This window comes from Pristis pectinata, chromosome 3, assembly GCF_009764475.1.
Source record: "Pristis pectinata isolate sPriPec2 chromosome 3, sPriPec2.1.pri, whole genome shotgun sequence".
In the NCBI taxonomy this organism is placed as follows: Eukaryota; Metazoa; Chordata; class Chondrichthyes; order Rhinopristiformes; family Pristidae; genus Pristis; species Pristis pectinata.
In genome coordinates, this window is record NC_067407.1 from 36,465,165 (window position 1) to 36,488,113 (window position 22,949).

At 41.1% G+C, this 22,949-nt stretch overlaps 1 protein-coding gene across 1 annotated transcript in view; it reads left to right on the plus strand.

Annotated features, from left to right (window-relative positions):
• oma1 (OMA1 zinc metallopeptidase) overlaps positions 1 to 12,163 on the plus strand; it is a 50,246-nt gene extending 38,083 nt beyond the window's left edge. The window contains exon 9 of the mRNA XM_052011857.1: positions 9,484 to 12,163. Within this exon, the coding sequence (XP_051867817.1) occupies positions 9,484 to 9,726 (243 nt within the window). The 3' untranslated portion in view covers positions 9,727 to 12,163. The remainder of the gene's footprint in view (positions 1 to 9,483) is intronic.
• Positions 12,164 to 22,949: the final 10,786 nt, after the last annotated feature.

Here is a 22,949-nt window from a genome sequence, read left to right on the forward strand (position 1 = left end):
GTTGTGTAAGAGTGCCTGATAGTGCAGACATATTCTGCCATTCAATGCACGGCAACTTGATTTGTGGAGTGGGTTGGAACTAGCCTGGCTCAGGAATGCCACATCTCCTGGCAAGCTTTGAAAGCTTCTAGTGGACTTTAGAACGATTGAGAACATCAAACATACTGAATGCCTGAGCATTATGAATGAGCTGCAAGACTATCACGTGACCTCCCCTTGTTCAGTGATGTGTTACATTCCACTGTAATAAAATAGAAGGGAATTGGTTGAGCTACACTTTCAAAATAAACTGGGTTTTAAAATCTCTGTTACAGCCTCTTCTGCAGTTGTTATCAGAAGATGCTTTGACATTAATGAGTTTGGTTCTCCTAATGTGTTCTACAACTGCTGAGCATTGTACATAATTTGTTACCTTGTTTCATACCTTTTTAAACACCTACATGTATTATCATTTGCGATGACCTTATTCCTTTGAGCCCAGCAGGTAATGTCTGCTGTGTCATTGCTCACACGAGTATTTTGTGGGGGGCAGGGAGAGAAGCCAGAAATCTATTGACAGGTCTGTGAATGATTTATTTAACAGGAAAACAGTCCTACTGAGAACCCCTGTTCCCATTCTGTGAAACTATGACACAAAGAGATAAAAATGCTTATTTATGGTCAATTAGATGATGAGTTCTGCCAAAAAGGACTAGCTGGTCCTTCAAGGTGAAAGTCAGGCTTGGAATAGACTATTGACCAGATTATCAAGGGGAAAAAAGTGAATGCTAAAGAAACATTATGGTATATTGTTCATTCATGACTTAATACGAATTAGTTGAATGATAGTAAGATTTTGATTATAGGAGTAGTTCCATTTTATTGTCTGTAAAATAGAATAGCTTAATGATTTGTATCTGAGCTCAGCTCACTAGCAGTGGCATTAAACTACCTAACAAGAGATTAGAAAAGTGCAACTGAGGGCAAATTTAGACAATGTTCATTTCAAGTTAAAAGGGGGTTTATACTTTTACAACATAAATAATGATGTGATTTGATACTGTTAATGCAGTCCTAATACTTGACACAAAACATGGCAATTGCTCATGGGAACAGTCACTAACCATTACAAGGAAGACCAAAGTTTTGTAAAACATAGCTTAAGATATGGAGAATGTGGTGTTGATTGTGATAATTAAGGTATCCTGAGGTAAATTTAAATGTATTACTCTCAACTCTTGTTAAAGGTGTTAAAAATGGGATAAAGTGGAGCATGGCTAAAAATAGCTCACCGAAGTGGCACATTTCTATTTCATAGAGAATGTGTAATGTGTTTATTCTGCTTCCACATGTAGATAAGTGAGTACTCTTACTTTAGTACATGAATATAAAAGTAGTGGCACATAAACCCATCAATTCTAAAAGCTACATTTCTAATAAGTGAAGTAATGTGCTTTATTGCAGAAATTGGGAGAGAAATTTGACTTGTGGCCAAAACAGACAGAAAATTGATGGCACCACCCTGTGCACATCTGTGCGTGCCAACCACAACCTGAGCCAAAGCTGCTTTTATGGGTGAGCCACAAGTGCCAAATGTGTGCCACTTTTTAGCTCACTGGAAATCAACCATCTCCCACCCTGGCTGAGTGTGGTGTTTGGCTTCTATACTTGAGGAGTTCTTCATGTATTTCAGAGATGTGCAGTTTGGCCGTATCACATTTATTTTCAGAGGCATTGTATATAACGTGAGGGAAATTACTCTGGTGGCTTTGCCAACATTTTGTCTCAAGCAAAAACAGATTATCCAGTCATTAAAAAGCCAAAAAAAAGAAAATTCTGGAAATAAAAACAAGAACTGCTGGAAATATTCAGCAGATCAGGTCGCATGTGAATATATAGAGAGCTACTTTTTCAGGTTGATGACCTTTCATCAGAACATAAAAAGTTCAACCATGCTGATTGTTTCCAGTATTCTCAATTTTTAGCTGCTTATTACCTTAATACTGTTTATATGTCTTTGTTATGTGTCACTTGGCTGACATTTCTACCTATACTGAAGAACCCCACTTTGTGATAGGTTTTATATGGTTGGAAGTTTCATCATGGAGGGATTTAAGGCACGGGATTTCCAATCAAAATGTGGCAAATAGATTTTATAAAATAAAATAATAGATAAAAGAGGGTTACAGGGAAAAGGCAGGAGTAGGAGCTAGTTAAATCATTGAGAGTTAGAATATTTGCACTCATTAGTATGGCCTGCTGTTACTTTGTAGAATCATAAAGGCTGGAGGACAAACTTGTAGTTGCAATATTAAAAAGCCACTAACAATGGAAGCACAAGAAACCCAAGAGTAGTAAGGTTAAGGACCTTTGAGTACATCCAACTTTTAAGTTCACTTAATTTAAACTTACCTTGACTTAATTTTTATTGCAATGTGTCTTTTAACACATTGCTGAATAATTAAAAAGGCACCAGATGCTTCAATGTTTATTCTCCAAGTTTTAATACTGAGCCTTGCAGTTCCTGCAAAAATATTTTTATTGTTAAAGTATTCAGTTTTTCTAATATTTCCAGGAGTAATATATATATACATATATGGACTATTAATAACACCTTCATCTTCTGTTAGACATTTTCCTATAGAATGAGAAATGCAAAGTGAACCATTTAAGTCATTGACAAATAAAGGTTAAGGTTGAAATTGGTTCTCATGCCCAACAAAAAAAATTCCTTTTTCACAGGCAAGCTTTTACTTTCTGCAAACCAAAATCTGACTTTATGTAATCTGGGATAAGGAGATGCAAGGTAAATTGCTGATGCCTCTTTTTTTCCTTTAACCAGTAAACTCTATAAAAAATATGGAATATCTCAATGTCCATCTTGTCTCTGCAACTATTAATAAATACCACAATGAGAAAATTAGGTTGTAAGCTACCTATCAATTCATTTAAAATAAAAAAAAGCTTTAACATAAACAACAGATTTTGGTAAAATTGTAATCATTAATTTGTTTCTATGAAAACTCCTGAACCCTTGTGCAGTTCTTCCACCAATTTTAAGCAACTTGGGCTATGTATATTGAACTGAAAATGGTAGGGGATTTAGGAGGCCTTTGGATTATTTTAATTTCTCTATCCAGAGATAACCTACCATTTAATTCCCTGTAATATGTTTGTCAAATATTTGCAAGTCTGTAGTCTTCTATACTTCTAATTTGGATATTGATCACTATACAAATAAAAAATGTGTGAAATTAGTCTTAAAAGTTTTGACAATTTCTATTTTCATCCTGTACTTAATACTAATTCAAAAGCATACTGTACTCCTAAAACAATCAATATACTTACACAAGTCTCCTTCTGTCCAGGTTGAAAATATTAAGTTTTTCTTTTGGCAAGTGTTATGTGAGAAATGAATTCTGCATTATTAGCTTTTACCATGTAATGCCACACGAGAGTGCCAGGTTTCTCGATTCAGTTTTTTTGTACCACTACACTAAAGCAATGCTCCAACAATGCATGATTGACTGCCCTCCCCCACCCATAAAAAAACAGCTGAGACTGATATTGGTTTGTCTGTGAAACTTGTTAAGCAATCCACATAAATAGAGGTCATACATCTCACTCCCTTTTGATAGAGGTATTTAAAATAATAGGGTTCCATTCCTCTCTGACAGATATTTTAGGAAAATAGCATTAGAGTTGTTAAAATTTGTTATCTTATATTGAGAATTTTTGGGATCAGTGAATGTACAACTCTGTCAGGAAAGTGATGAGGCTGGGAGAGGTGTTCTGGTAGCTCTTGATCAGTAGAATAATGTGGGAGTGCGGCGTAACTGAAACGGCACCATGTACTTTGGTGAGTTTTAAAACCCAGTTGTAGCATCCTGCTGTCTTGAGCAGCATCATTATCAATGTATGAAAAATAACATTTGACAACAGCAACATTTCAGTTTTGACATTTCCCTTTCTCTGCTGAACTGAGCAAGAGAAAGACTCTTGGAAGTTCGAAGTCTGCTGACAGTATGATTTAACCACATTGCTTTAATCATGTTCCAGACACCGTAAATCACTGTCAGCATAATTAGGACACAATTATTTCTCCTGATTTCCATAATAATATGGTATCTTGTTGATTGATTGGCACCCATAGAATAGATTTTTTTTCCAAGTGCATATCTAATTTGCATTTGTTTAGTTGGTTCATAGCCAACACATTTAATGGTTAGTCTGATTTCACTGAAAAATCCATTTGTTGCTTGAGATCTTCATGGGAAGAAGCAGATGTTAGAGGATGGCTGGGGGAAGGGGGGTGGAATATTACATTATGTTAAAACTTCTTTCCTCAAAAGCAGAACCTCCCAAAATTATGCTTAATTAACTTACTAATTATTTCGAATGGATGACCAGGGAAGTACTTTCCATTGGCTTTGGAGGTCGATGACAGTTAACTAGTTAAAACTCTCACTAAGACCGTAAGAAGAAAGATTATGCCAAATTTCTTCTTATGGCAAAAGATTGGAGTATAGAATGATTTGAAGCTTAAGTATAGTAGAATAATCTAGTAGAAGAATAAGTAGATAAAGCGAAGTGGGGGAGAGGGCAAGACACAGCTATTTGTGGCTACTTTAAGAGAGTGCTGATACTATAGTCTAAATGTCCACCTTATGCTTCGGACTAGATTTTTTATATATCATATTTACTTATAACGTAGGAGGCCTTTTGGCCCATCAAGTCTATTCCAGTTCTGAGAAATTCCATCAAACTTGTTTCCCTGTTGCTTGTTCTCTCTTTTGTGGCAAAGTCTGCACAGACAACACCGGAGGCTGGGGTTGAACCTGGGTCGCTTAAGCTGTGAGGCAGAAGCACCACTATGCTACAGATACTATACCATATATTGCTGTAGGTATCTGCAAAAGCTATGGATACAGATGACCTTCAATGCACAGATGTCCTGCCACAGTTATGGCAGGAACATGTCCGTCACTGGTAAAATTCATGTTCCTTTCAAGGTTCTCCTCCTGATTTAAGTGTTTTTCTGGCTCGGTAATCATATTTCAAATGTGCTTCAATGCAGTGCTATTGACAGGCTCTATAAGTTGTATTGCGTTCTTTATTTTATTTTTGTTAAAGCCACGTATGAAAACTTGGAATTAATCAGTGATGTCTAAACCTAATGCATGACTGTGGGGTGGACTAGGCATCTAAAACATCAAGGTGGTTGATATTCTATCATCTTCAATCTGTTTGACAAATAATCAAAGCTATGAGGATTGGGGCAACAGCTGCTGAAGGTATTACTGACATGTCAGGTCTGAGGGGTCAAAAGGAAACAAGCAGCAAATGCCACTGTTGAGAAATTGGATGTCATGCTTAGTTCCAGGAAACCAGCACTGCATTTAGCTCTACTGCTCAATCGAGGAGCCTCAAAGGATTGCCCATGGAGTCCAAGCAAACCATCAAGCACCCATTCTGCAAAGCTCACGCTAATCCCATTTTATACGTTCCACAGTCCCATTAATTTCCCTGCAGCTTCTACCACTTATCTACACATTTAGAGCAATTTACAGTGGCCAGTTAATCTTCCAACATGTACTTCTTTGGGATGTGGGAAGAAACCAGAGAAGCCAGGGAAAATGCATGGGGTCACAGGGAGAACCAACAAACCCCACACAAACAACACCAGCTGCCAGGATTGAACCTGGATCACTGGAGCTGTGAGGCAGCAGCACCAACTGCATCACCATAGTGCCAGCCACTTGTGTGTTACTCAACAAAATCACAAATCCTTGGGGAAGATAGAGGGTGTCTTTGAATCTGTGTTGTATATTTTGCTATTGTTTAAAGTAATACTTGTAATGGTCTATTATGTCCTCAGAGTATTTGAACAGCATCATCTGAATGTTGGGAAGGAAGAACAGCTACATATTGCACTAACATCCACAGTGAACTTTTACAATATAGTGAGTTGGTCCATGAAGAATTGTATGAAAAAAATGGTTCAAAACATTAGCTTTCATTAAATGCTAGCAGCGTGTCTTTGAATGGAAATGATTTCCCACTTAGAGGGTCATAGTGGCTCCTACAGCTCCTACATCCACTTCTACAGCACAGAAACAGGCCCTTCGGCTCATCTAGTCCATGCTGACCTGATTGTCTGCCTAGTCCCAGCTACCTGCACCCAGACCATATCCCTCCAAGCCTCTCTTAAATGTTACAATTGAACCTTCATCTACCACTTCCGCTGGTAGCTCGTTCCACACTCGCACCACCCTCTGAGTGAAGAAGTTTCCCCTCAGATTCCCCTTAAAAATTTCACCTTTCGCCCTAAACCTATGTCCTCTAGTTCTAGTCTCACCCAACCTGAGGGGAAAAAGCCTGCATGCATTCACCCTGTCTATACCACTCATAATTTTGTATACCTCTATAAGATCTCCCCTCATTCTCCTGCACTCCAGGGAATAAAGTCCTAACCTATTCAACCTTTCCCCATAACTCTGGTCCTCAAGTCCTGGCAACATCCTTGTAAATTTTCTCTGCACTCTTCCAAGCTTATTGGCATCTTTCCTGTAGGTAGGTGTCTAGAACTGCGTACTATACTCCAAATTCGGCCTCACCAATGCCTTGTACAATTTAAGCATAACATCCCAACTCCTGCACTCAAATGCCCTGATTTATGAAGGCCAAGGTGCCAAAAGATCTCTTTACGACCCTATCTACCTGTGACGCCGCTTTCAAGGAACTACGGATCTGTATTCCCAGGTCCCTTTGTTCTACCGCACACCTCTGGGCCCTCCCATTCACAGTACAAGTCTTAATCTGGTTTGTCCTCCCAAGTGCAACACCTCACACTTGTCTGCATTAAATTCCATCTGCCATTTTCTGGCCAATTTTCCTTGCTGGTCAAGATCAGGCAGCAAGCTTTGATAGCCTTCCTCGCTGTCCACTATGCCCCCAATCTTGGTGTCATTCGCAAATGCTGATCCAGTTTAACACATTATCATCAAAATCATTAATATAGATGATAAACAACAACGGGCCCAGCACCGATCCCTGCGGCACACCACTAGTCACAGGCCTCTAGTCAGAGAGACAACCATCTACTACCATTGTCCGGTTTCTTCCACTTAGCCAATGTTGAATCCAATTGGCTACTTCATCCTGAATGCCAAGCGACTTAACCTTCTGGAGCAGCCTCCCATGCGGGACTTTGTCAAAGGCCTTGCTAAAGTCCATGTAGACAATGTCCAACACCTTTCCCTCATCGACTTTCTTGGTAACCTCCTCGAAGAACTCTATAAGATTGGTTAGACATGACTTACCACGCACAAAGCCATGTTGATTATCCCTAATCAGACCCTGTCTAGCCAAATACTTATATATCCTGTCCCTTAGAATACCTTCCAATAATTTATCTATGACTGACATCAGGCTCACCAGTCTATAATTTCCTGGCTTATTCTTAGAGCCTTTCTTAAACAATGGAACAACATTAGCCATCCTCTAGTCCTCTGGCACCTCACATGTGGCTAAGGACGTTTTAAATATCTCTGCCAGGGCCCATGCAATTTCTGCACTAGCCTCCCACAAGGTCCGAGGGGACACCTTGTCAGGCCCTGGGGATTTATCCACCGTCATTCACCTCAAGACAGCCAGCACATCCTCTTCTGTAATCCGGATACAGTCATTGACTTCACTACTCCTTTGCCTCAGTTCTATAGTCTCTGTGTCTGTCCCCAGAGTTAATACGAATGCAAAAAATTCATTTAAGATCTCCCCCATCTCTTTTGGCTCCATGCATAGATGACCACGCTAATCTTCAAGAGGACAAATTTTGTCCCTTGCTACCTTTTTGCTCTTAATATAGCTATAGAAACCCTTGGGATTCTCTTTTACTCTGCCTGCCAGAGCAACCTCATATCCTCTCTTTGCCCTCCTGATTTCTCGCGAGTGTTCTCTTGCATTTCTCATATTCCTCAAGTGCCTCATTTGATCCTAACTGCCTATACCTGATATGCGCCTCCTTTTTCTTTACCAGGGCTTCAATATCCCTCAATAACGAAGGTTCCCTAAACCTGTTAGCCTTGCCATTTATTCTAACAGGAACATACAGATTCTGTACTCACAGTATTTCACTTTTGAAAGCCTCCCGCTTACCAAGCATCTCTTTGCCCGGAAACAGCCTATCCCAGTCCATGCCTGCCAGATCCCTTCTGATGCCATCAAAATTGGCCTTCCTCCAGTTTAGAATCTCAACCCAAGGACCAGTCCTATCCTTCTCCACGATTATCTTGAAACTAATGGAATTATGATCACTAGCTGCAAGGTGTTTCCCTACACAGGCTTCTGTCACCTGCCCTGTCTCATTCCCTAAGAGGAGATCCAGTATGGCGCTGTCTAGTTGGGACCTCTACACATTGATTGAGGAAACTTTCCTGAACACATTTGACAAACTTTATCCTATCCAATCCCTTTACAGTATGGGAGTCCCAGTCAATAAGTGGAAAGTTAAAATCACCTACCATCACAAACTTATTTTTCTTGCAACTGTAATTTCTTCTCCAAATTTGTTCCTCTAAATCCCACTGACTATTGGGAGGTCTATAATATAGTCCCATTAATGTGGTCATCACTTTCTTATTCCTCATTCCACCCATATTGCCTATGTAGATGAGCCCTCCAGTATGTCCTCTCTGAGCACTGCCGTGACATTTTCCCTGATGAGTAATGCCACCCCTCCCCCTTTAATACCTCCCTCTCTATCATGTCTAAAACATCAGAACCCCAGAACATTGAGCTGCCAGTCCTGTCCCTCAGCAACCAAGTCTCATTAGTGGCTACAACATCATAATTCCGTGTGCTGACCCATGCTCTAAGTTCATCTGCCTTACCTACACTGAAATAGATGCAGCTCAAAACATTAGTCCCACCAGGCTCATCAACCAGTCGATTTCTGTCTCTGCATGTAGGCTTACATCTACTTTCCCCACAGCCACTCCACTTACTGCCCTGCCACTCTGGTTCCCATCCCCCTGCAACTCTAGTTTAAAGCCCCCCGAGCAGCACTTCTATTTTTGATTTCCTTACAGCTTCCCAAATCAAAAAGCAGACTAAAGTGGCAAAACTGGGTGAAAGTAAATGGGAATGTGGAGAGGATAAAATGTGATTAGAGCGGGATTTGTAGAATGGGTGCTTGATGGAGTGCTTGGACTTGGTGGGCAATCTTTTGGGGCTCCCTAATTGGGCAGTAAAGCTAAATGCAGTGCTGGTTTTGCTTGATACCTGTTTTGGTGCTTAATGAAACACAATATGTTGTCTAACTCTGAAAGGAAAGGGAGATGTTTAATGAGTGTAGAAGTTATAACATAAGCTGAATGGAATGTCTTGTAGTCAAGTTAATGATTGCCCTAGATCACCCATTCAACACCTCTACATCAAACTTCTAATGGATACTGTGTCTTTTAGGAACATTATAACTAAATACTGCTTTTTCCATTGTTGCAGGCTATCAAACTACGAGAAAACTGTGGTTGCACTTCACTGCCGAGTATAGACCCACGGTTGGTTTTCAAGCTTAGTATGGAGGAAATGATGAAGCGTTTGAAGAAATGGGAAGAACCAATCTGCACTGTTTCTGGAACTGAGCAGCTACCTCAGCAGCATGAGAGTGGCCCAATCGTAATGAAGAGAATACCTGCCGTAATTACAGTACAGGCACTCCAAAGCACAGTAAACTCTCAGAAATAAGTGTATTTAATTGCATTTGATACCATGCAATGCAAGTTAGCAATTTGTGTTTCTATTTTAACTGGACAGTGGGAAATGGAAATTAATCTGAGGTGTGGTGGTCTCAAAAGAAATATTTTGTGTATTCCTGAATTTCTGGGGCTCTTCTGGTTGTTCTTTGATTGTTTCTTTAATCAGGTATGGGTCCATTTTGTTCTGGATTGCAACCAAAGAAGTTGGGAAATCTGTTACTTGGGAAAATACAGTTTGTAACAGTCCCAGTTGGAATATCAATTCGTAATTATGTTCCTTGGAGTCCCTGTTGCTCAAAAATATACATCAGCAGCAACAGATTTCTGGTTGGTGAATCCTTTTTATGAGGTGACTAAATGATAACTGTGAGAAATGTGTGATTTGTTTAAGCAAAGTATGTGAATGAAATGGTAAAATAATCCATTGAGTAAGAGTAAGTTATTGAGGTGAAGGGGAGGGCAATGAACAGGGCAATTCAGCCTGAAGCAGAAAAACACAAGACAATTAATATCACCAGGATCTTGTACGTTTGATAATGATATTTAGAGCTGCTGTTCTTATCAAATACAGGTAGAAACTGCTAACAGGTACTTGAAACTTGCAATGTTTTTTTAACTATAGGATTGAATTACTTTTATAATATATTATCTCTTATCCCGTACTGGTACATGGGAGGATTTCTCTGTTAATGGGGAAACAGCTTCTGCTTTTCTTTAACTTTGTGATCCATGAGAATTTCTCACTCCCATCCAAAGTGCAAGGATAATAATTCCTCCACTCAGTAGGAAACAGTACAATGTTATTATAAAATAGGTTTTCTATTAGATGTTTGCATTTTTAATTGCAATGAATTTGAAGAACTTTTTGTACATAAAATACTTTTTTTTTTACGAATTATCAGTCTCTTCCATTTTCATACACATCATACAGGCCCTGTACACTCAAGCAAACACAAGTTGCTGCTTAAGTAATATGTTTCCAGCATGGAGCAGACCCTGTGCACACAAAGATTTCGGCAATGTGAAAGTGCTTATTTCACACTGTAACATCACCAAAATGTTGGTTGTTTTCCAGTTCATACCTAATCAGTCTACTTTAGATTTTATTGACAACTCACTAATGTATTTTGTTTCAGTATTTTCATTAAAAACTATTTCTGATGTGCCAAGAAAGTACTTGCTATTGTTCGGGTGGCATCATGGCACAGCTAGTAGAGCTGCTGCCTTGCAGCTCCAGCGCCCCAGATATGATCCTAAACTCTGTGTGGAGTTTGCATGTTCTCCCTGTGACTGCATGGGTTTTCCCCAGGTGCTCCAGTTTCCTCTTGCTTCACAAAGACATGCTGCTGGTAGGCTGTAAATTGCCCCTAGTGCGTAGGTAAGTAGTAGAGTCTGGAGAGAATTGATGGGCAAGTAGGGAGAATAAGTTACAGGGAAAATGGGCAGATGGGATTGCTCTGTGAACTGGCATAGACCTGATGGGATGAAAGACCTCCTGGGTCTTAAGGAAATATGGGAATGGTAAGCTTACAAAGTAGTACTTCATTAACAATTATTTTACTGGTTATCAGTTCTAGTTTTAGACCCAAATGTACTGGATTTGTGTGGTTGGATTTAATTAGGATTAGAGTCTAAAATTGTGAACCTGAACAATTAAATCCAATGTAGTGGGAATATTTTTCAAGAGTGCCTCTGGCCAGTTATTGAGTAGTGGGAGTATGAGGTGGAAACACACAACAAGTTTTATTTAGCTCATGTATTATGGAATGTACGTCATTTCCACTTTATAAATTTGTGTTAATTTTCATCCTACCTTATTTTACTCCTTTTGTTGTTTCATGGTGGCAATGAGGTCCCGCAAATAGTGCTAGCTCTTTTGGAACATTTAATGCACCTGCCATAGCAGCATTTAAACACCACTCTTATTTATTTAGATATTTTACCCCAGCTGTCTTCCAACCACATGTCTCCTGGCTTCTTCAGAGCATCTAACCTATAGCTTCTCAGAGTTAGCAGACAGATTTGCCTTTTACGCCATGTTCTTACTGGACATTGATAATAACAGTACCAGTTAGAATGCAGATGCTCCACAACAATAATATTGTATGTCTATATATTCCATAGCAATAATATGAAATGCATCCAAGATTAACAATTATAATAAAGACAGTCCAAAGAAACTATGACAAAAGATTTGTGCTATTCTTTTCTCCCCATTACATCCCAAGTCTCCAAGTCACTTCCAGATACGTGCACACAGTAACCCCAAATTCCAGGCAACAGGTGAGGTATAACTGCCATTGTGATTAAGGCAGTTTCAGCTGAGAAATTATAATAAAACAAGTTGGAGGACTGGGGGAAAACAATGACTGGAAACATAACCGGCACCCATGGAAGGTTCACTCTTATCACAATGCAAACCTGTTTGATGTACCATTTAGTTGTTCTGAAAAGTTTTTTTTGTGAATGGCCACTGTAGAGTAAGAAATGGATTCTGTTGAAGAAAGGACTGAATAGTAAATATATTTTCAATTGTTTTGGAATTTTCTTTTAATCCTTCATTAATTTTCACACATCCACATTTTCTTCTACCTTTCTATTTACTCAAAAACAAGGCCCTTAGGATTTCTGATCGTATTGTAGATTTTGCAATGTTGTTGTGACTTTGGATGAAGCTTTTTTCATGACTGTTGACACCCTGCCTTGTCTCTTGTGGAAACTGCTTCCTCATCTGGCTGAAATTTACAACATCTATCCACCCATGCTGTCACAGTGACCAAGTAGCCACGATCATTCTTTGTCACTTCTCTCTACTGTGTCACCCCTTCCTTCCAGCACCTTACTTTAATGTACCTCTGTCTATTGCACCTACTTGTCCATTTCCTCCCTGCTGGTATCCTGCCTTGGCCTTTAGACGGAGTTATTCCTGTACCTTCAGCTATTTCAGTCTCAATCTGAGCTCCTCTTGGCCCCTGCATTTGCTGTCCTTTCTTTCCCAGCCTTCCATACTCACTCCCTTCACCCTGACTTTACAGGCTGCACTCAATGTCTTGATCAATAATAAGGCCATCTTTGACCTTTTCGAGTACAATCACGTCCTTCCTATAGTAAGTGACCAGAACTACACACTGTTTTATACGGATGTACCAAAATATGTTTGCTCTTATATTCCTGGTTCAATCGAATGAAGGCAAGTGTCCTGTATACTTCCTCACCACCTCTCTACCTGTACTGCTGCATTCAGGGATCATTGAACACATAAATCAAGGTCCCTCTATTCCTCAATACTTCCTACGGTCCTATTATTTCATCATGTATATTGGAATTGGTTTATTCCAATCCCAGCCTTATTAGTTGTCCCAAAATGCATCACCTCACATTTTCAGGATTAAATTCCACTTGCTATTTCTCTGCCCATTTTACAAACCATCAACATCATTCTGTAGTCAAAGACTACCCTCCTTACTATCAAAAACACAGCAATCTTTATAATCTGGTTGGCTGGTTGAGTGGTGTTGCAACAACAACCTCGCACTCAATGTCAGCAAGACCAAGGAACTGATTGTGGACTTCAGGAAGGGGAAGTCGGGAGAACACACACCAGTCCTCATTGAGAGGTCAGCGGTGAAAAGGGTGAGCAGCTTTAAGTTCCTGGGTGTGAACATCTCCGAAGATCAATCCTGGGCCCAAAGGCACGCCAGCGGCTCTACTTTGTTAGGAGTTTGAGGAGATTTGGTATGTTACCAAAGAGAGTCTTTGGTGAAATAAGCCATCCTGAGGGATAGCTTATTCCCCTCCATCATCAGATTTCTGAATGGTCCATGAACACTATCTCATTATTCTATTTTTTTTGCAGTATTTACTTATTTTGTAGTATATAGTAATTTTATGTCTTTGCACTGTACTGCTGCTGCAAACAACAAATTTCACGTCATACACGACAGTGATAATAAACCCGATTCTGATTATCTGTAAACTTGCTAAGTGTTTCTCCGACATTCACATCCGTATTATTAATGTACATAACAAAGAGTGGTTGTTATTTTGTATTTAAAGTTCTTTGCACACAAATACTAATCATTGTCATTAGTCCACCGAAATTTCCAATATACTCAGAAAAGGTACAATTTATGTAAAACATTGATTTGATTTTTCTGTTCCTAACATTATTTGGCTATCCTGGAATGAATCAACACTGCATTATCTCTTATTCCAAGCAAAGTGAACTCTCTCAGAGCTGCAGAAGATTTACCATTTTAATAAACACAGAAATACAGTGGTTCATTGCAGGACAGAGTGTGGAAAAATTGCTGGCAGAAATTAATGCAGGTAGGTGTTAGCTTCGTGATACCAGCTATTAAACACCCCACCGTGAAGAGGATGGGTTGTCTCTCTACATTATTCTGTTGCAGGTCACTGACCATTCTTTACCTGACTTTTTGTTAAATCAGATAACTTAAGTTTTCCCTCCTTGGACTTTGTCTTTACCTCTCGTTGTCTTGGTGAAGCAGCCAGCATAATCAAAGACCCCACCCACCCGGGACATTCTCTCTTCTCTCCTCTTCCATTGGGTAGAAGATGCAGGAGCCTGAGGGCACGTACCACCAGACTTAAGGACAGCTTCTACCCCATTGTGATAAGACTATTGAACGGTTCCCTTATACAATGAGATGGACTATGACCTCACGATCTACCTTGTTATGACCTTGCACCTTATTGCACTGCACTTTCTCTGTAGCTGCGACACTTTACTCTGTACTGTTATTGTTTTTACCTGTACTACATCAATGGACTCCGTACTAACTCAATGTAACTGCATTGTGTAATGAATTGACCTGTACGATTGGTATGCAAGACGAGTTTTTCACTGTACCTCGGTACAAGTGACAATAATAAACCAATACCAATAATACTCCAGCCTAGAACACTCAATAGGAGCAATTTGGAAGCAGATGTGGGATACGGTGAATTTTCAACTGATCCTGTCCCAAATTGTGGAGTTTTAAGAATAGCCATATGGTGTGCCCATGTCCATGTTATTCCATGGTTGAATAGCAGGCCAACTTTAGGTGGGCATGCACTGCTTGGTAATATGGGGGATTGGAGGGAGCTTCATTTGAAAATGAATTTCTGCTGGAGGTCAGTTTTCTAAAAAGCTTGGGACCAAACAGCCACTGATGATAGTTCAGAATCTCCACACTCAAAAATTAAATGCCTATTGTGTTCACCGGTACTTGACAGTGAGGCAGGAAATTGCTTTTTGTTTTGAATACTTTTAGAACAGCAGATGCTGGAAATATGAAACAAAAATTCAAAATACTGGAAATACCTAGTAGGTCAGGCAGCATCTGTGGGGAGAGAAGGAACGTTCCAGTTAAATAATTTTCATCTTTCTGTTCTATCTTTCTGCACAGATGCGCTGAATGACCTGCTGAGTAGCTCTGACATTTTCAGTATTGGGTTTTTTTATACAAATATTTTGCTTGAAACGAAGAATTGTAAGGGGTAGGTGGAATGAGTAGGACAGTAATATTTATTTTAGAGTGGATTACTCTGATTTAATAATAGTCAGTAACCACAGGTTCAAAGTCGTTGGTCATGATGGAAGAGGAAAAGAATGAATTTGTTTCACTTAGTAGCCAGATCTGGAATGCTGAACCTGAAATAAGAGTGGAAAATGATTCCAGTGATCAATTTTAAAAAAGAATTAAACAGGTGGAGAGGATCAGCAGCTACAGATTAAACAGCGAGTTACAGTTTAAAGTGAGCGTGCTTGGGACAAGTACAATTGTGCTTTCAAAGAACCAGTACAGGCATGAAGGGCCGAATGGTCTGCTTTTCCTTATCTCCCATTGAGGCAGTGGCTGTTCCTTCTTCAAATCTGTCTCTAAATTGATACCACAATTGTCTGCTGTAAAGAGAGTCCTTTCCCTGATGTCCATGGACAGCCAACACCCATTGCAGATAAATGAGGACAACTGAGAATGGTGGCTTTATTTTCCCCAAATGCAACTGAAATTCCACCACCATATGGGAGAGTGGGTTCCACTCACCAGGATTGATGACCAGGGTGAATCTCTTTACCTTGGAAGATAGTACAGTCCTCATATACAAGGTTAAAAGTGTGCCCGCAATTAGAGTCAGAGCAGGAAAAATGATAAAAAGGGCAAAAGACGAGGGCTTTTTATCTGAATTCATGCAGCACTCATAGCAAGATACTTGAATTAATGGCACAAATAGAAATGAAAGGTTACCTCTAATAGCCACTACAGAGGCATGGTTGCAACATTATCAAATGCTCCTGAATACTTTTCAAAGAGCTTAGCAAAACAGAAAAAGAAGAAAGGTAGCCATAATGGTAAAGAAAGTGATAAAAGCAGTAGAGAGGAAAGATAGATAGTAATTATATGCAAAGCGGTGAATTTATTGGGTCATCGATGCATCATGAGTATAAAATGTTTCCTCTAATCCCAAAAATGGCAACCTGTTGTAAATGCAAGGAAGTCCCATGGCTCCTGCATATCAGACTCTTTAAAGATCACCACTTTACTCTTAACATGTGAATATTAAAGCTAAAAATGGGCACTCACCTAATCTATGATAAAATGTCATTGAAGGTCTGATGGGAAATATGTATATTTTGAAATTGTGTAATATTTATATTTTGCTACTGTAAATGGGCCCACCCATGATTCAAAACTCCTGTGCAATTCTAAATATTAATTAGAGTGATGCATGTAATTTAATTAACACAACTGCTATCCAGGGTAATAGTTATTCTTAGATAATGATTTTCTTTATTTTCATTATTAATATTAGATATCAAATTATTTCATAATGTATTACTGTATGTAAAGTCTGAAGAGGGGCTTCCTTCAGTGATTTAGATATTTATGTTGGCATTTAACTCTGTGATTGGTATGCTGCTATAGTTGAAACCAAATTAGGCTTGAATTAAAAATTAAAATATTACCATCAAGTTGAGAATTAGAACAGATGGAAAAGTGTCAGTTTCCCTCCCTGCCCAGTTTGTTTAAGGAATCATATAAAAAAGGGACCCATGCCTGCTTTTTGCAGAAGGTTGAATTTAACTTCCTCTGGGTGAGGCAATGCAATTACCAATGCGGGACAAAAACCGTGGCTTACTCGCATACCAATGATGTGCAATGGAAAGTGCATGGCTAGTTCCAGCTGTTCACACCCCTGCAGGGGAAGATGTGACAGATCTAATAGAGATCAGTGACAAAGTCTGCAGGTTTTATGCATGTGTGAAACGAGACCTTTGAATGCAGCATATGAAAGCTTTGATGCTGAAGAGAACACTTGGAGTTTAAGAGAATTAAAAGTCAACCTAATCTGCCCTCAGCGCAAGCACTTCCAAGTAAATTTTCAGACCAGGGAATTTTTCAAAGTATTTTCATTATCTTCCTTTAACCGAGAGGGTATGTGCTGAAGCTAATCTGCTCAGAGGCACGGTGACAAAGATTGCTGAGTTGGGGCTGTGGCATATTGGTCTAGTTTTTTTTGGTGTTCTGGGATGGAAATGGCTCTGTTGTGCTGTATGGAAGTTGCTGAAGTGATAAAACTGAAAAATGAATCAGAGTAAGCAGTCCATTGAGAGAAGAGCTTTGTTTGAGTTCTGGCTTCTAAGGAACTGCAATGGTCATTGTATGATTGTGTTAAACCTCACATTACTGTACTTAGGACGAATTTCAGGACCAATATAAACAATGTGGTTTGGATTTCAAGATTTTTAGTCATAGAAAGATATTACAATATAGCTGCAATGTTGCCACTAAAATTTTATTCATCTTTTATAACTGTGAGCCAATTTGGAAATGTAAAACAGAGGAATACCATCTAATTCTGTGGAAAGACTGAGAGCATCAGCTGATCAAAATTAGAATCATACAGCACGGAAACAAACTCCTTGGCCTGCTGGCAGTCAAACACCTGGCAAATCAAATCAAACACTAATCCCAATTTCCAGCACTTGGCCCATAGCCTTTCCTGCCTTGGCATTTCAAGTACTTGTCTAAATACCTTTTTCAATATTATGAGATTACCCACTCCATTACCACCACAGATAGTGCATTCTAGATTTCAACCATCCTCAGGGTGAAAGACTTCCTACCCCTTACCTTAAACCTATGCCCTCTGGTTATACCCTATCTATGTCCTTCATAATATGTATACCTCAATCAGGAGAAGTAAAGGGAGTAAGCAGTCAGTGCAGGGTTCCCCTGTGGCCATAACCCTCAGCAACTAGTATAGCCCTTTGGATACTGCTGGGGGGTGGAGGGGATGACCTATCAGGGCACAGCAGCAGCAGCCAGGTCAGTGGCAGGCACTGAGGCTCAGCAGGGAAGGGTAAAGTCAGGCAGAGCAATAGTGATAAGAGATTTGATAGTCAGGGGGACAGACAGGAGATTTGGCCGTGAAGGAGAGACCAGGATGGTGTATTGCCTCTCAGGTGCTAGGGTCAAGGATGTCTCAGAGTGGCTGCAGGATATTCTCAAGGGTGAGCAGCCAGAGGTCTTGGTGCACGTTGACACCAATGACATAGGTAGAAAGGGGGAAGAGGTCCTGTGCAGTGAGTAGAGGGAGTTAGGAAAGAGGCTGAAGAACAGGACCTCCAAGGTAGTAATCTCCAGATTACTCCCTGTGCCACGTGCTAGTCAGGGCAGGAACTTTTTTTTATTATCAAAATAAACTTTATTCATAATAAAAGAAACTATATACAATAATAAAACAGTACAAACCTTTACATTCGTGTACAGATCAATTCTTAGTGTTACTTTTTTATAAAAACTACAGCACCGGTGCCACTCATGTGGCTCCCTGGGGTGATACCCCAATCCCATATTTACAGTATTTGGCTTCCTTGCCTGACCCCACCCCTCCCTCTCCAGTGGTAGAAGAACCCTAGACTGTCATCCTTCCCCACTGAGCCCTTGCGTTGGCTGCACCCAGCTTCAGTGTGTCCCTCAGCACGTACTCCTGCAGCCTGGAATGTGCCAGTCGGCAGCTTTCCCCTACGGACATCTCCCTGTGCTGGGAGACCAACAAGTTTCGGGCAGCCCAAAGGGCGTCTTTCACCAAGCTGATGACCTTCCAGCAGCAGTTGATGTCTGCCTCTGTGTGTGTCCCCGGGAACAGCCTGTAGATCAGAGAATCCTCTGTTACGCAGCTGCTGGGGATGAAACGTGACGAGGACCCTTGCATCTTTCGCCACACCCTCCTCGCAAACCCACAGTCCACAAAGAGGTGGGCGACCGTCTCGTCCCCAGGAATAGGATGATAGAGCAGATGTATGAGTGGCTGAGGTACTGGTGCAGGGTCAGGGTTTCAGGTTCTTGGATCATTGGAACCTCTTCTGGGTCAGGGGTGACCTGTACAAGAAGAACGAGTTGCACCTCAACTGGAGGGGAACCAATATCCTGGCCGGAGGTTCGCGAGTGCTACTCGGGAGAGTTTAAACTAGTTTGGCAGGGGGATGGGAACCCGAGCACCAGGTCAGAAAGTGGAGGGATTGAGAGGAAGGTAAATGGCAGGGCCAGTAGAAACAGGCAGGAACAAAGTAATAGTCACAATGGGACAGACAGTTTGAAGTGTGTGTATTTGAATGCTTAGAGTATTACAGGTAAGGGTGATGAACTTAGAGCATGGATCAGTACATGGAACTATGATGTTGTGGCCATAACAGAGACTTGGTTGAGAGGGGGACAGGAATGGATGCTTAATGTTCCAGGGTTTCGATGTTTTAGAAAGGATAGAGGGGGAGGTAAAAGAGAGGGGTGGGGGAGTGGATGGGGAGTTGCACTACCAATCAGGGACAATATCACAGCTGCACTCAGAGGGGACATAACGAAGGGCTCGTCCACTGAGTTTATATGGGTAGAACTCAAAAATAAGAAAGGTGCAATCACTCTGATGGGATTATACTACAGACCCCTCCCCCCTCCCCATAGCCACCGGGACATTGAGGAACAGATATGCAGGCAGATTAGGGAAAGGTGTAAAACTAACAGGGTAGTTGTCATGGGGGACTTCAACTCCCCTGATATAAACTAGGTTTATATTAGAGGTTTAGACAGGGCAGAATTTGTTAGGTGTATCCAGGAGGGTTTCTTAAATCAATATGTAGATAGTCCAACAAGAGGAGGGGCTGTACTGAACCTGGTGTTGGGTAACCAGGTGACCGACTTTTCAGTGAGAGAACAGTTAGGGAACAGTGACCACAACTCCTTAAGTTTTAAGACAGCCATAGATAAGGATAAGTATGGACTTTGCGGGAGAGTATTAAATTGGAGCAGGGCAAATTACGGGAGCATTAGGCAGGAACGAGGGAGAATTAATTGGGAACAGCTGTTTTTGGGCAAGTCCACATCTGACATGTGGAGGGTATTTAAAGGCCAACTGCACAGAGTACAGGACGGGTATGTTCCAGTAAGAAGGAAGGACAAGGATGGCAAGGTAAGAGAACCTTGGATGTCAAGAGAGGTGGTGAATTTAGTTAAGAAGAAAAAGGAAAAGTGTAGCGGTTGCTACCGCGGAATAAAAAAAGACTCTACTCAGAGGGTTGCCAAACAGAACTGGTTTATTTTCCCGCCTTGCGCGGGCCCTTTAAGGGAGAAAACTCCCGCCCAAAAAAACCGGCAATGACGTAAGTCCTACGTCATCAGGACTTTCCCGCGCGCGGGTTCTCCCCGTCGCTCGGAAAGACGAGGCCCGCCGCCATCTTGGGCCTTGTCGCTCTGACACCGCGCGACCCGACTGCCGAGCCGGTTCGCCCGACTAGACGGTGAGTCGCCACAAAAGTATGTAAAGCTTGGGAAGCTAGGATCAAAAATAGCACTTGATTATAAAGAAGCCAAAAAGGAACTCAAGAAGAGAAGTAGGAAAGCTAGGAGGGGCCATGAAAAGTCCTTGGCAAGTAGGATTAAAGAGAATGCCAAGGCATTCTATACATACATCAAGAGCAAGAGGATAACTACGGAGAGGGTAGGACCACTCAAGGATAAAGAAGAGAATGTGGGTGAGATCCTTAATGAATACTTTGCAGCAGTATTTACCAAGGAGATGGACATGGAGATAGGGAGATCAGTGTGCAGCATGCTAACATGCTAGAGCATTTTGAGATAAAAAAGGAGGTAGTGTTGGGTCTCTTAAAGGGCATTAAGGTTTATAAGTTCCCGGGGCCTGATGGGATATACCCCAAGTTATTGAGAGAGGCAAGAGATGAGATTGCTGGGGCCTTGACCAAAATCTTTGTGTCCTCTCTAGCCATAGGTGAGGTCCCGGAGAGGATTCTTAGGGACAGGATTTATGAGCATTTGGAAAACCATAGCCTAATTAGGGACAGTCAGCATGGCTTTGTGCAGGGCAAGTCGTGCCCTACTAACTTGATTGAATTTTTTGACGAGGTGACAAGGATGATTGATGAAGGTAGAGCTGTGGATGTTGTCTACATGGATTTTAGTAAGGCATTTGACAAAGTCTCTCATGGAAGGCTCATCCAGAAGATTAAGATGCGTGGGATGAATTGGCAGTTTCAGAACTGGATTTCCCATAGAAGACAGGGTAGTGGTCAATGGGACTTATTTTAGCTGGAGGTCTGTGACTAGTGGTGTTCCTCAGGGATCCATACTGAGACCTGTGCTGTCTGTGATGTATATAAATGACCTGGATGAAAATGTACATGGGTGGGTCAGTAAATTTGCAGATGATATGAAGATTGGTGGTGTTGTGGATAGCGTAGAAGACTGGCAAGGGATACAGCGGGATATAGATCAGTTGCAGATATAGGCGGAGAAATGGCAGATGGAGTTCAACCCGGCCAAATGTGAGGTGTTGCACCTTGTGAGGTCAAATGTAAAGAGACAGTACACTGTTAATGGCAAGACCCTTAACAGTGTTGATGAGCAGAGGGATCTTGGGGTCCAAGTTCAGAGCTCCCTGAAAGTGGCTACACAGGTTGATAGGGTGGTAAAGAAGGCATATGGCATGCTTGCCTTCATTAGTCAAGGCTTTGAGTTCAAGAGTCAGGAAGTTATGCTGTAGCTTTATAACACCTTAATTAGGCTGCATCTGGAGTATTGCATTCAGTTCTGGTTGCCCCATTATAGGAAGGATGTGGAGGCTTTGGAGAGGGTGTGAAAGAGGTTTACCAAGATGCTGCCTGGATTAGAAGGCATGTGCTATGAGGATAGGTTGGACAAACGTGGGTTGTTCTCTCTGGAGTGGCTGAGGCGAGATCTGATAGAGGTTTATAAGATTATGAGAGGCATAGATATAGACAGCTAGTATCTTTTTCCCACGGTTGAAATGTCTAATACCAGAAGACATGTATTTAAGGTGACAGGGGGTAAGTTCGAAGGAGATGAGCGGGACAAGTTTTTTTTCACACAGAGAGTGGTGGGTGCCTGGAATGTGCTGCCTGGGGTGGTGGTGGAGGCAAATACAATAGGGATGTTCAAGAAGCTCTTAGATAGGCACGTGAATGTGAGGGAAATGGTAGGAAATGGACATTGTGTAGGCAGAAGGGATTAGTTTAGTTGGGCATTTTATTATTAATGTAACTGGTTCAGCACAACATTGTGGGCCGAAGGGCCTGTTCCCGTGCTGTACTGTTCTATGTTCCCCCCAGAACACAAAACAGTACAGCACAGGAACAGGCCTTTTAGCCCACAATGTCTATGCCGACCATGATGTCAGATGAAACTGATCCCATCTGCCTGCTCGTGATCCATATCCCTCCATGTCCTGCATGTTCATGTGTTTGCCTAAATGCCTCATAACTGCCACTCTTGTGTCTATTTCCACTACCACCCCTGGCAGCACATTCCAGGCATCTACCACTCTGTGTAAAAAAAAACTTGCCCCACACATTCCCTTGAACTTTTCCCCTCTCATCTTAAAGCAATGTCCTCCCGTATTTGACATTTCTACCCTTCCTATGGCTCTCCTCATTTTATAAACTTCTATCCTATCTCCCTTCAGCCTCTGACGCACTAAAGAAAAAAAATCCAAGTTTGTCCAACCTCTCCATCTAACTAATATGCTCTAATCCAGGCAACATCCAAGTGAACCTCCTCTGCACTCTCTCCAAAGCCTCCACATCCTTTCTGTAATGTGGTGATCAGAATACTCCAAATGCAACCTAACCAAAGTTTTATACAGCTGCAACATTACTTCTTGGCTCTTATACTC